Source organism: Saccoglossus kowalevskii, chromosome 22 (genome assembly GCF_978046115.1).
Source record: "Saccoglossus kowalevskii chromosome 22, keSacKowa6.1, whole genome shotgun sequence".
NCBI lineage: Eukaryota > Metazoa > Hemichordata > Enteropneusta > Harrimaniidae > Saccoglossus > Saccoglossus kowalevskii.
Window position 1 is genome coordinate 1,002,356 of NC_140662.1, and position 14,730 is coordinate 1,017,085.

The 14,730-nt window shown below is 37.0% G+C and overlaps 1 protein-coding gene across 1 annotated transcript in view; it reads right to left on the bottom strand.

Moving 5' to 3' along the window:
* Positions 1 to 14,730, bottom strand: part of LOC100372609 (uncharacterized) — a 36,918-nt gene that overhangs the window by 6,544 nt on the left and 15,644 nt on the right. Inside the window, exons 9-16 of the mRNA XM_085496158.1 lie at positions 14,408 to 14,614; positions 14,134 to 14,271; positions 13,644 to 13,798; positions 11,284 to 11,361; positions 10,523 to 10,675; positions 9,286 to 9,413; positions 948 to 1,049; positions 118 to 242 (exon numbers count right to left, since the gene is read on the bottom strand). Coding sequence (XP_085352284.1) covers positions 118 to 242; positions 948 to 1,049; positions 9,286 to 9,413; positions 10,523 to 10,675; positions 11,284 to 11,361; positions 13,644 to 13,798; positions 14,134 to 14,271; positions 14,408 to 14,614 — 1,086 coding nt within the window. The remainder of the gene's footprint in view (positions 1 to 117; positions 243 to 947; positions 1,050 to 9,285; positions 9,414 to 10,522; positions 10,676 to 11,283; positions 11,362 to 13,643; positions 13,799 to 14,133; positions 14,272 to 14,407; positions 14,615 to 14,730) is intronic.

The window sequence follows — 14,730 nt, forward strand, 5'->3', positions numbered from 1 at the left end:
GACGAATGGAGGTCAACTGACCTTGCAGACTTTGTTTCCAGACTTTGTATGAAGGGATAGTAATTATTAGTGATTTAAAGAAAGAACTATTCTAACTGTTGATAAAAGAATACTTACCAGAAGATTCAGAGGAATCAGAGGAACCACTGGATGAATCACTACTAGAATCTGAAGCCTCTGCTTCTTGTCTTTGTGCCATTATTAACTTAGGTAAATTCTTCAGGTGGTCACGTAATTCATCACTAACAAAAGAAAAACATAAATTGTAAGTGTCATTGCAAAACATTATTTCTGAAACTACAGTGACTGAAGCAAAGCAATATATATGACAAGTTTAATTTGTTTCCAGACTTTTTTCGTGGTGTCCCAGGATGATCGAGTATCAGTATGGTAAAATGACACGATTTATAACATTAAAGTTATGGGTCACAAAACTTGATTACCAAATAGGCTTGAATCAATGGCAGAATTGGCTATCAGCTGTATAATTGTGATCAAAGCATGTCGGGCTCAGAGAGTCAGTTCTAACTAAACAAATAAGGATGTGTCAAGTCAGCTTTGTTATATACTATATTTTTTTTATATAGTATATTTTTTCATGACTTTTAATAAGCATCAACCTTTGAATTAGTGTCATGAATCAACATTCTTAAAATGTCAATATTAAAAGGGAGTGAGAAATAAGTGCATTTAGTGAAACATGTAGTTTGTCGCGTTCTTTATGTTTCGGAAAAAAATCTAAACACACTGGTTTACGAGTTAATTTTCAACCGGAACGCCCCTAAATAACTTAAGTCAAATGAAATTTAGTCATTAATGTACAACTTCACCAATATCCCAAGGTAGCTTTGTACATTGGAGAAAAAAAATAGAGTAACATAACATACTGCCAGGGAAATCCTTTTATATGAAACTATGGTAATCATTGAGTTAGAGAAATAACTTACGTGAGTCCTCCAAGACCAATAGTTGTAAAGAAGTTGATAGCAAATCTTGTATTAGCAGGATTGTCTCTTGGAAATAATCCTTCAAAAAATGGCTGTAAGAATCTAGAAAAAAATAATGATGTATTCAGTGTTGCATAAAAATATGGAGTATCGTTAAAATCCTATTATAAACTACATCCCTAATAGTAACCGCACCCTCTAATTCGGCTTCAGTGTTAAAGAGTTCTCACCAAAAATTGAAAACATGAAAAGTACCTATTACTAACCGCACCCCCAATTCAACAAGACCATGATCGATTTCGTTTCAACCAGCTGGTACATTATTACTAATCTTATTTGTTTCGACAACGTGCCTAAAAATATTCACACCTCTTTATTGTTCAGTAGTGTTAGGATGTCAAACACGCAGTGAAACTGCTTTTGTCTTGTGACAACTTTTGTCATTACTCCTTACGAATACGTCAGTGTGTCGCAAGTTTTCGACAATGAGCTGTTCTCTCGGAAAAACTGTTAAATTCTTTTTCAATGCTCAGTTTATCTTTCGAAAACAACTAATTTCTTGATTTAAAAAAAAAGTCATGTCATTTTCCCATGGAAATCAAAGCCAAAAGATCGCACTACAGTATTGGTAAATCGCTTTGGGGTTTCTTTCACCATGAAGTCGGTGACCTGTCATTAACATATTTAAATGAACTAAGGTAATTTGAACAAGTGGGCACCATCCAGCATTTTGATTGGTTAATTAGCGACTTGACCTACTCGGTCAAGTAATGTCTCGTGTGCATTCAAACTACATAGCGGAAGTCGTATTGCTTCGATCGTTTACATGTGACCAAAATTACGGTGAAACTAAGTTGAATTTTACTTGCATTTGATAACAATTCAACAAATTTATTTTTGGTGTTTTGTTATAATCACTACTGAGTAATAATCAATAATTTCAACAGTTCGAAAACAAGTAAGTTATTCACTTGTGAGCCGAAGCATGGCCGGATTGCGTTACCATACCCACGGGACCATACTTTTTTAGTGCCGTACCATGATCATTTTCTACTAAGCAATGCATTAATGTTTGTTTTTATTTGAAACTCCTGTCAGAATATACTTTCAGTTACGAAGAAAATTAAAAAAAAATGCATATTACATTAAATATACAGAGTATTTTTTTTCTTCATATGAACAGTTTTTTTGTGACGTGACGCTTATCACTCTTCCTTGACATCTAAATTGGAGTTAGCTTATATTCAAAAGATTGTACGGTGTATTGTTTGTTTTGTGCAAGTGATGTGTGAAAAAAATGACCACGCCCATTTAGTGATTGCAATATGTACCTAATATAAACCGCACCTCGGACTTGAGCTGTTGATCCCAATTTTTTATTTGATACATTGTAATATAAACCGCGGTTTATAATAGGATTTTAACGGTACACACAAAACCTTAAGACTCCTGTGTACTGAGGATACCAGAAGCATAAATCTTTTCATAGATAAACCATAGACGATACACTGTGTATAGATTTACAACTTTCTTCATGTTTCATGTTATATTTTAAATTAAAGATTATAGAGTAGCCCATATTTTATAACAATAACCGATGCACATTTTTGGTATTTTTTTTTTATAGAAATTCATAGCAATATATTAAAACAAAGATTATCAAATATAAATTGTTTGAGTTATTGTAACCAAGAAAAAGAAAAACAATATCGTGAAAAATTTACATAAAACATGCACAAGTATTACAGCGAATTCACTGACAACAAAGACATAATTTTCTATATATCTTTCCCTTCATCAACTATGATAATGGTATTGTAAGCAAAACCCTGCTTAAACAAGGGGTTGTAATTTTCATGTATTCAATGTACATAATTGCAATTATTGGCCTAGTAGCAAGTTTCATTGAAATTTGAAAAGTTTTGGTACCAGAGATATTTGTGGAGGAGATAAAAGTCAGCTAGTTAATGTAAATTGAGTAATTAATATGCTGCTTTAAACCCTTAACTAATTTGCAGCTTACCCCAGAGCATCAAATTTCATTGAAATCTGATGATTGGTTAATGTGATTGAATATTATGCAAATTAGATATTGAACCTATTTCCGGTCAAGTCGGTGAAAAACCGCCGTCAATATGGGTATGCTAGAATTTACCACTACAGCTAGCTAACTGGTTAAGTCGTTGAAAAACGGCCTGCTATTTAGGTTGTTCAGACGGTCAAGCGTTTATAATACGTTGTACGGAACCTGATATTTTACACTTGCAAAATTATGGAGGGAGAGAATTTGTTTTCGATTCCGTCAAGTCAAATAAATTAACCAAGTAATAAAGAATGTAATTCTATACACTTGTCTGCTCATTTCACTATTTTACCGTCACAACGCGACGTTTGCGACGACGTAAAAAAAAACGCCTTGACCACATTGCAAACTGCAGCATTACAACCGTATTTGAACAACACGATTATAACGGTAGTAACGTATTTTGACCATCTTGGCAAATAGTCCCGGCACTTGGAATGAATAGCATGACGGATTCCAACGACTGAGCTTGGAATGTCGGCAATCACCAACGTAAAATTACCGGGACAGCTGGTGGGAAATATTCAAGTCCACGTGATTTCACCGTCTGAGCTAGCATATGCATTTTATGTGTATGCAAATTGAAACCAATCCGTGTTCGAAAAAATAACATATTTATTTACATAACAATAAATATTCAAATTGTGGGGAGATGCAGTCTTGTGGACATCTGGTCGTTCAGTATAAATATGGCCGAAGAAAGTGAGATATAGCCCAGACTCGCTGTGTGCCTCCTTTCCGACACATACGTTAATATGCCGTCCTATACAGATAGGAAGTGTTTTATGAAGGCAAGAAGGAAACTAAAAAAAACGCGTCAATCGTGCAGTGGCACGGGGAGTGATAAGTTTGACATTGACACGACAGATTTTTCACGAGCAAACGTAAATCTAAGACGAACCGTAAAGTGGTTGAATCGCCAGCTGCCGACAAAGCAGATGCCGAAGAAACGGAAGTTGGTCACGCTGAAATACAACGTGCCGTCAAAGATGTGATACAATTTTTGCAAGACAATGTTTGCGATTCGGAACCGTCGACATCCGCCACAACTGCCAATGCAGAAAAGCAGGGGCCTGAACATATCGGCCCAGCGAGTACGCAACAAAACGTCGATGTCACCAAAGAAATGGTACAAGAAAATGTATGCAATACAGAACAATCAACACTTGCGAGTTTCCCCGAAAAACAAACTATTAAAAAACGTGTTGTGTATGCACACGCATCGCCAATGGACACGCGTGATGATGAACTTGTATTGGACGAAAAAACGGGTGAGCTACGACACAAAATACCAGATGACTTCATAGTTGCAACTGACGACGATACAGATTCAGAAATCGATGAAGATCGTGCTGAGAATGACGATTTTTTAGAGCAACGTTACCCACCTGTACTCGATAGCGACATTGAAATTGAATCCGACACAGAAATTGGTGCTACATTCGATTATGTTGCCTCCGGCACTGGTGAATGGAGAATGGCCACGGAGGAAGAACCATATTTGGGGGTAAATATACAACTACAATTGAGGGGAGAAAGAAAGAAACTGGGACAATCAAGCAGACAACACACCGGTTGCTACAGCCCTTCACAGAAAAAAACCATATTCTTTTCTGTGATATGCCTTTTACGTCAGTTAACACAGCCCTTGAATTACAAGACAAGAAAGTGTACATGGTCGGTAGTTTTAGCAGATGAAATCGGAAAACCATGCCGCCGCAATTAATTCCTGAGGGGAAAAGCAAGAAGCTGAAATTGAAAATTGGTGAAATGAAAGCAGCAACTAGACCGGACGACACTATCAATATTATTACATATGTACTGCAGTTTATTTTGATTCGTCCCTGAAATCAAAATCGGTATTTCCACAACCCATATACAAATGAGGTCTGAGAGCAAACAAAGTAGTCCCTTCAGGAGTACAGTTTTTCGGAATAAACAATATTTAGAAGTACGATATTTTCCCCTTGGGGTACATGAATATACTTGCCGAGTGAAATGAAATTTGAACAACAGTAATGGTACTTTTAGACAGTCACTTATTTTGGCCCAAACTAATTTGCATATCACCCATGCAATAATGTTTTCGGTATTTTCACGGTCAATGTGCAACTGAACATGGTATTTTTATTGGCTACCGAACTATTTTTATTTTGTAAACACATTTTCGTCTGCTATTTTTATCCAGTTCAACTCGTCCAACAACATTTTTGGCATGTCAGGTGTACATCACATGGAATACTACGATTGGGAGAACTTAATGTATATTGACCACCTGGAAACTGAGTTTTATAAACCTTGAAGGGCTCTCAGAAGATCCACCAGCAGTAAAATCAGCGATTACTATGCAGCCGCAACCATCAGCATCGAGATACCAGGCTTCTGCTGGTGACGTTGCGGCGTTACTCAGTTCCAAATAAAAATTACCAACGCCAAAAGAGCAACCTTTTAACCGGTAATCAAGACTCAGTCAATCCACGACCAGCAAGCAACATCACACACGAAGTTGTAGCGTCCAGCTAAGCGACAACCGCTGTCAACAAAAGTCATCCCGTCTGTGGAGTACCGCAGTTGCACGGCATGTTTGCCAATGCACAGTTCTGTGGCGGAACTTTTAACTTCAACATAAACTGTGTATCATAGTCGTCCAGTTCAAGTTCTGGTTCTGCCGTGGTCCCAACTAAACGTCATCGAGTTATTTATTCGGACAGTGACTCAGATTAGACGTCTGATTATTTTAATTTTAAACAGTGACTCGCGTTCTCCGGGCGCGTTCTACCCTGACACACGCTGCTAGGGCGTAACACTTATATCGGAACATATTAATGGGCAATGGGGTTCCCCGACCTAAATTCCATCCCGGTTTGCACGTTCTTTCTTTAATACGAAATAATCAAGTATGAAACATATGTAATAATAACAGAACCCCACACCCTCCCCGTGGCTTTCGTTGCGTATGGAAGTTATTTTCACTCGAGATGCGGTGTATTCTGCTGTACTTTCACTCGCTTCGCTCGTGAAAGTACGGCCGCAGGATACACCGCATCACTCGTGAAAATAACTTCCATACGCAACGAAAGCCACGGGGAGGGTGTGGGGTTCTGTCATATTACTGCATACCAGGATGACAGCACGCAAATATTGATTTTAAATACAGTCTATCCCCCACTGGCTACGTCGACAGAAGCAGTAGATGACAAGAGACACGTGCCTGTACAGACATCACATGGGGGGCGTGGATCGTTCTAACCAAAGGCGAAAATACAATCACACGGGCAGAAAAAACAATCGTTGGTGGATCTACATGGCCTGTTACCTCATAGATGTTGCATTGGTCAATGCTTATGAATGTTTCAAGGCATTGAATCGCACGACTAAAGTAATGCACAAATTCTTCAATATCCGCACAGGTAAACAACTGATTGGTGGACACTCGAGTAGAATTCAAAAATCCATAAGAGAAGTTGGCTCTCTTCCAAGTAACACGTCTGTCGTCATTTATTCGTAGTGAAAACATGGATTCGCACGAAATATGCAGACTATCCGGAGTCAAAAATCGTGTAAGCAGTGCAGCAAGGACGGGAGAAAAACAGCGAGTGATCAGAAAAATGCTTTTTCGCTGCTTTTCATCACAACATGGCACTGAGGGGAAAACGCACCGTGGGAACACAAACACGAAGTACGGAAGAGCAGCCCTCGACATCAGGCAGACGCATGGGAGCAGTCCGCCGGGGGTGGACGACTAAGAAAGGCGCACAACAAATAAATTTGGGACTTGTAAAATCTATATGAAGAAATTAATAAATCAATAATGACATTTTTTTTCTACAACGGCATTTCAAAACTAAAGTCAGCGATTTTTCATTGATCTATCTATTATTTGTGTAACGCTACGATCACCGTAACATTGTCAGCTGACGGCATTGCGTTGAACGGGTATTCACCGCTGCTGTTGCGATCATCGGTCCCTGACTTTTTTGTTTAAAAATACACAAACTTAGAATGTTTGCTTAATTAAAACGATTCATTGATGATTAACTAAGAAATTACATCAAAATCGCCAACGAAATGTTGTTTTTAAACATCGCGGAAAAACATGCACTCTGCGCCGCCATCTTTGTTACCTCAGTCAAAATCTTCGCTGTAACCCAGCATGCATCGGTTGTGATGTCACTACATGCGTTACGTCGCCTTAGGGTGGTGTTCCTCGGTAATGACGCACTATGAATGAGGTATTTCTAGAGGTCAGGGTTCGTTTTTTCCTTGTCCGTCTCGTCTGCAGTTGAATAATTTTTACTTCGATTTATTTACAGTTTTTTTTTCCCTGATGCGACTTAATTTCACTTGTTTTTTTAATTCTTGGTAATTAGTGTCACTGGCGATGAAGTAGTAAAAACGCAATTAATCGCAGTGCAGCAACTCGGGATAGACCATCCCGACGCAATGGGCAAATTATTACTACCCTAGTATTTTGGGTTTGCCTGCTCCGCACCCTTGATAGACTTGGTAACTTCTTGTAGACTTCCGTTTTTATCACTGTTTTTGTAAGGCTAACTATGTACAAAGGCGAGATTACCTTTCGATCAATACATGTTATTGTTTTAAAGATGTGCTAGACGAGGCTGACACTTTTAAACAATACAACGTGAATAAGCATCGCGGGCAGGATTTCAAGGATCGCAGGCGAAACAAAAGCGACGCGGCTGTTTGTTTAAGCGATGCGGGCCCGCAGTGCTTGAAAGGCCTGGGGAGAACACTGCGTCATTTATTCGTAGTGAAAACATGGATTCGCACGAAATATGCAGACTATCCGGAGTCAAAAATGGTGTAAGCAGTGCAGCAAGGACGGGAGAAAAACAGCGAGTGATCAGAAAAATGCTTTTTCGCTGCTTTTCATCACAACATGGCACTGAGGGGAAAACGCACCGTGGGAACACAAACACGAAGTACGGAAGAGCAGCCCTCGACATCAGGCAGACGCATGGGAGCAGTCCGCCGGGGGTGGACGACTAAGAAAGGCGTACAACAAATAAATTTGGGACTTATTACAGCGTCACGAACTGTACAATAGTTTGAGTTGGCGAAAACACGTTATCGTTAATTTAGTTTCATGCTCACTCGGTATTTATACGTTTTAATATCGGGATAGTTCATCGGGTCTAGTCGGTGGAAATACGTTTCTGCGTGAGTATATGTACACGCCAAGTCCCTGCAGTTACGTTCTTGCTAGTTCGTTTTATTTCAAATATATTCAAGTTAAATATACGTTGAAATATTTAGTTGGTTAATCGGGTCATGTCGGTGAATATACGTTGCAGTGTGAAGGTAACCCCGATCAAGTCGTTGCAGTTACGTTCTCGTTCGTTTTAGTCTCAGTTTGAGTTGTTAAATATACGTTGTAAGTGTGGACTTACTCGTACGGTCAAGTCGGTTAATATACGTTAGAGCTTGAATATAACATCAGTTAAGTCACGGAAAGTATGTTGTAATATGTTACACATGTAGTTCAAGTCGTTGAATATACGTTGCAATTTGAAATGTACGCTGACGGGTCGAGTACGTCAAACACGTTTTCCCCCTGTACATGTCCCAAATATCCCCATACTCGCGCGTTTTTTTTCTTCTTACTTCGAACTTGCATTCATGTAGTGACCTTGTACTTGCTTGTAATGTGTTTTAAATTAAGCAATATTTATTTCAATGTTTAACACGTGTTTATTGAGACTGTACAAAGGGCAAAACATCGTTACTTAACAACAGTAAAAAATGTGTATTAAAATAAAACGGTGATTTTTTTTATACAAGAAATTGTTGTCCATGGTGGTAATGAAGTGTGTATGCGAACAGATTGCAAAAAATGTGAAAACTGAGGTCGATACAGTCTGTTAACTGTGGCCTATTTTTGCAAAAATGTCTGGCAGGATAGCATGCACAGATGCTGGCTACTGGAGTGCATTGAATCATGACCGTTTTTCACCGACTTGACCTGATAGCGTGAAACTCCCCTGACCGGAAAAGGGTTAATATTCGTCAATTTTAACCTAGATATCAGTGGAACATACATAAAGCGGTAGGTAAATGAAGAGCAATTTTAGTGATTCAAATTTTGCTCACAAAATTTTACTCACCACTTATCCAATTCTCCATACATACATACATACATACATACATGGACAACAAGACTACTACACAGCTTACCAGTAGCTGGGAATTCCAGACAAGTTTGTGAATACAGCAAAAGATGTCTATACTTACTGGTCTTTGAGTCTTTCATTCAATTTTTGTAAGCCCATATATTCAGACAGTTCTTGGAATAAAATCTTGACAAATATTCTACTAGATGATGTGGTATCTTCTTCATTCAAAGATATACATGAAAGCACCTATATGATTGAAAAAAATATAACCTTCATTTCATGGAACCAGAAAATGATGGGATGTTAACTATAGTTATTACAGGGCTTGAAATTAACATATTTATTTGGTAGCCCAAGTGGGCTACCAATTTGTGAAGCTAGTAGTCCCAAAATAAAGTCTGGTAGCCCAGTTTTTGATTTTGTAATTTAAGATTATAAAAATATTCTTTAAAAGATCTTGACTACCTATCTGTCATATAATTTTGTTTTTGGACACAAAATTTTTTAATTTACCATTGTTTCTAAACTTGTAATTTTACACAAAAATATAACAGATGATAGACATCAACAAAACCACATGTAGGTAGCAGATTGTTGCAATTTCTAGTAGCCATTGTGGGCTACCAACTTTAAAATGTGGTAGCCCCATCATGAAAACTGGTAGTCAATGGGCAGACTACTGCTAATTTTGAGCCCTGTATTAGATTTGTCAGTGTCTGCAAGGTCCCTAAATCAGATTGCAAACATCCAACAACACACCAACATAAAAATGGTTTGATTTAATCTAATCATGTAATTACTTTGAATGCACATTGTAAACCAGTCAGCTACTTTGCTTGTAATACTGCTGTTTTGAACAAGATTGTATTCGGCCATCTTGAAACAGATTGTGAAACAAATGTATGTATCTGCATTGATGCGTGTGAAGTTTGAAGGTGATTAGTACAGACATGTCCAAGATATTGATGGACGCACTGATATGTTATTTATTTTGACTGCATATAAGAAATATGCAACTTCCTGTGGAGATCGCAGAATGCATTTGGTTATGATGGTGTGGGGATTAAGTTGACACATTGTTTAATTATTACTTACCATCCAATGATTTGGTTGTGATGATGTGTGGAGATTATGTTAGTACGTTGTTTAATTATTACTTACCATCCAATGATTTGGTTGTGATGGTGTGTGGGGATTAAGTTGACACATTGTTTAATTATTACTTACCATCCAATGATTTGGTTGTGATGATGTGTGGAGATTATGTTAGTACGTTGTTTAATTATTACTTACCATCCAATGATTTGGTTGTGATGATGTGTGGGGATTATGTCGACAAATTGTTTATTACTTACCGTCCAAGCAATTGCGTCAGTATACAATAAATGGGCAAATATCTTGGCCACATTACGTAATTTATTTGTTTCCAATCTATGACAAGTATCATATTGTTCCTTGAAAATGAATTCAAACTGCTGAACATACTCTTTCTTCAACTGACAAAATCTCTGCAATAATAAGAACACAATCATCAATGTCACACTGTCCATTAATGTATTAAGGAAATGATTCACAAATAATGGATTAGATGTACATTATATAAACACTGGTGGCACACATTTACAAAATTTGAGATATGATCAAAATAATAGGTGATTTTCCGTACAATTGCGAGATCTCGCGAGATGCATGAAAGACGCGCGTCGAACGCCTGCCGCAAAAATCGAACGATTTGATTTTGAACGAGAATTTCTTTATTTTGTAGCTTACAATGACGGGCCGATCTTTGACAGAGAAATATTGCTTCCGAATACCCTTACTTAATCGAAATTGCCTATCATCAAATGTGGACAGCACATTATTAAGCATGGAAATGTCCCCGAAAATACTTGCGCGTTTGTCGAATCCCACGCGATCTTTGACGCGACTACGATGCTATGACCTTTGTTTGTCCTGTTTTTTCATTCGATTTCACGCATAACGCGCGATTCTCGCAGTGAACGGAAAATGGTCTATTAGTCATTGAAGTATTATTATTATTGAACAAAAACAAGAATTTTAAATGTATTGAATATCCACCAGTCAGCCAACTTCAATCAAATCATTTGTGACTCACCTGTGACAGCAGACCAAAGAATTTTTCATAAGATCTTTGCTGGGCACAGCAATCCAAAAACATATTACATAACTCTTTCTGTTGGAACAGAAAACAATATTAGTAATTCAACATTAACACAAATTCTGTTAACAATGCACTACCGTAAAACATTTTGTTTACATTGAAATTTTGATTTGTCGAATTAAAAATCAGTGATTGCAACTACGGGACTACGCATAAGTGTTTCCAACTAAGAACAATGCAAATGTGCATGCCCAAGGTAACTAGGTTACTGTGTGGTCCAGGTGGATCAAGAACTATATTTTCTGTACATTTTCGATGTATTACATTTTTTTACTATGATAGTGGCAAGAAATGTTTTATTTTTTTTATTACAAACCTTGAACATTGATATATGTCATGTCAGAAGGTCGTAGCCTCAGTCTCGCTATCTACGAGAAGAGACTTGAATGGGATCTTGACATGATGTCACCATACAGTACTATGCGCGTTGCAAACCCAAAGACCAAGTAATGTACCTCTGATGACATACATAATTTTTGTCTCTTTCATCAAAACACAATCACTTGCAATGTTTCATGGCAAAAAAAAAAGAAGACTATGAATATGACCAATCAGTGTTCTCCCCAGGCCTCTGAAGCGACACGGTACCGTGACGCTTGGACACTCGGTCGTGATGCTTGCCCTTTGTCCGTGACGCTTGGTCACTCAGCCGTGATGCTTATATTTTTGTTTACAAGTGTCAGTCTCGTCTTGCACGTATTTAAAACAATAACATGTATTGATCGATTTAGGTAATCCCGCTTTTGTTAGCCATACAAAGACAGTGATAAAAACGGAAGTCTGCAATATGTTGCGAAGTCTTTCAAAGGTGCAGAGCCTTCAAATCAAAAAAAAAAATAACTAGAATAGCAATAATTTGCCCATTGCACGCAACGGCAACAATGTGACAAAACAAGTCACGGCGTACGTCGGGAAGATCAACCCCGACTTGCTGCACTCTGATTTGTTATCACTCAATCGCTGGTGACATTATTTACTCCAAAATTAAAAAAAGAACAAGTGAAATTAAGTCGCATTGGAAAGAAAAGTATGAATAATTCAACAGCAGACGAGACGGGATGAGACAAAACAAACTCTGACTTCTGGAAATACCCCATTCATAGGGTACCTTAGTACAGAAAAACGCCGCCCTAAGGCGACATAATGCACGTTGCAACATTGTGACCGATGCATGCTGGGCTATCAGGGGTTCTGATCGAGGTAACAAAGATGGCGGCGCAGAATGCATGATTTTCCGCGATGTTTAAAAACATCTCGTTGGCAATTTTGATGTAATGCTTATGATAATCATCAATGAATCGTTTTAATAAACAATTTGTGTATTTCACACCAAAAAGTCAGATACCGATGATTGCAATAGCAGCGGTGAATACCCGTCCAACGCAATGCCGTCAGCTGACAATGTTACGTGATCGTAGCGTTGTACTCACAAGGTATATTGCAATGAAAAATCGCCGAACTGCCATTGTAGAATTTTTTTTAATTATTGATTTATTAATTTCAACATATTTCGATATCTTGCCGACTTTATATATTTAACTAAAAAATGTTTTCCCCGACGTTTATATGAATCGACAGTGACATGGGCACTAAAACTTATACACAATGATGAACCAGTTACATCCATGGATAACAGTATATTCACTGACTGGCTATAGCACAAGTTTTTCATTTTTTTTTTCCTTTTTATGATGTTCCATTTCAAACTTTATTTGACTTGATACAAAAACAAAAAATACAATGCAGTAAAATGATATAAAATTTATCAGATATAAAAAATATCTTGTCTTTAATTAATTGTAGATTGACAATATTTGTTGGGAAAAACTGATTATTATGCAAATAAAAATTATGCAAATTAAATGCATTGTTATGCAAATTGGCCGTGATGCTTGACATGAAGTCTGGGGAGAACACTGTGACCAATCATGTATCATCTTTCAACAGTGTTTGTTCTCATTAAATTAAGCCACAATTAGTTCTGGAAAAACAAAAACATCTCTAGATGCAGCTATTATTAAGATGAGATTGACTGTAAGCCAACACCAACATAATACTGTGGAATACTTTATTTTCGCTGGAATTAATTTTCGCTGAAAAGGCTTTTTGGGCGTTTTGTATGGAATTTATTTTCACTGATTTCTGATGAGTTTAATGTGAAATATAGGAAAAAAAGAATATTCGCTGGATTTTATTTTCACGGAATCATCCCTTCAGCGAAAATAAATTCCAAGCGAAAATAAAGTATTCTACAGTACTTAGTGCATTACTAGTGAATTGACACGCTGACTGACCTCCTGTCCTGGTTTCAATTCCACTTTTAATAACTTATGTGCACACTCTTCAAAGTCCAAACTTGATTGAATGGTTAAATAAATTGTTCTTCTTAAAGCTATTAAATTAGTCTCAGTCTGGTCAATTATTTCTGTTTTCTTCTCTTCATCTTCTTCTGTGAGTTAACAAATATAGACGTATTGTATTGATTATATATAGATATCAAAGTTGTTACACTAAAATAATGAAATAAAATATTTTATAATCTTGATAACGACAATGAACATCACTCACTTTTGTCATCAGACTATTAGTCAACAACAACTTAATTATGTATCAGACTTTGGGCTACCCTAATAGTTTAGAGATATGCCAGACTTGATGTACATGTATAACTGAATGATTGACCAAATTAGAACTCCTACAGCACGAAGGATTATGCAAGTAAAAAACAAAACAGAAACATCTGTATATTGCAGGGAAACAAGGGAATAAATATTAGATTGTAACCTTCTTCTGAGTCTTCTTCATCGGAGCTCCCTTCTTCACCAGATTCTGAACCACTACTACCCTCATCCAATATCTCTTTCTTGATAGCTTTATAGTTCTCTTCATTGTCTAAATATTCTGGGTCTTCTTTGAACACATCTGAAATTGTGATTCATACAAAAAGGTCAATAACAATATGTAAAGAGAACAGTTTGTCAACTACTAAATAACACTTGAACTGTTTATACAAGTTGAATGACTCTTATAATCCGAATAATGTATATATTATTATTACTTAGTTCATTTTCTGGTTTATGTTCATCTTCAAGTGTTAACAGATGAGTAAACTGGTCAGCTTCATCTACTTTATCTAACTCTTCCAGTACTGATGGGTGGTCTTTAAACTGATCTTTACGTATAGCAAACATCACTTCTATCATGTACTGTACTCTCTTTTCAATCTGTGCTTCATGTAGAATACTACGCAGCCTCTCAAATATTGCTGTAAATAAAACCAATAACATTACAAGCCTAATATTACATCCAGCTGCTAAATATAATATAAACTAAGGTTATACAAGTACAAATACATTTGTTGCATAAAATAACAGCATTTAT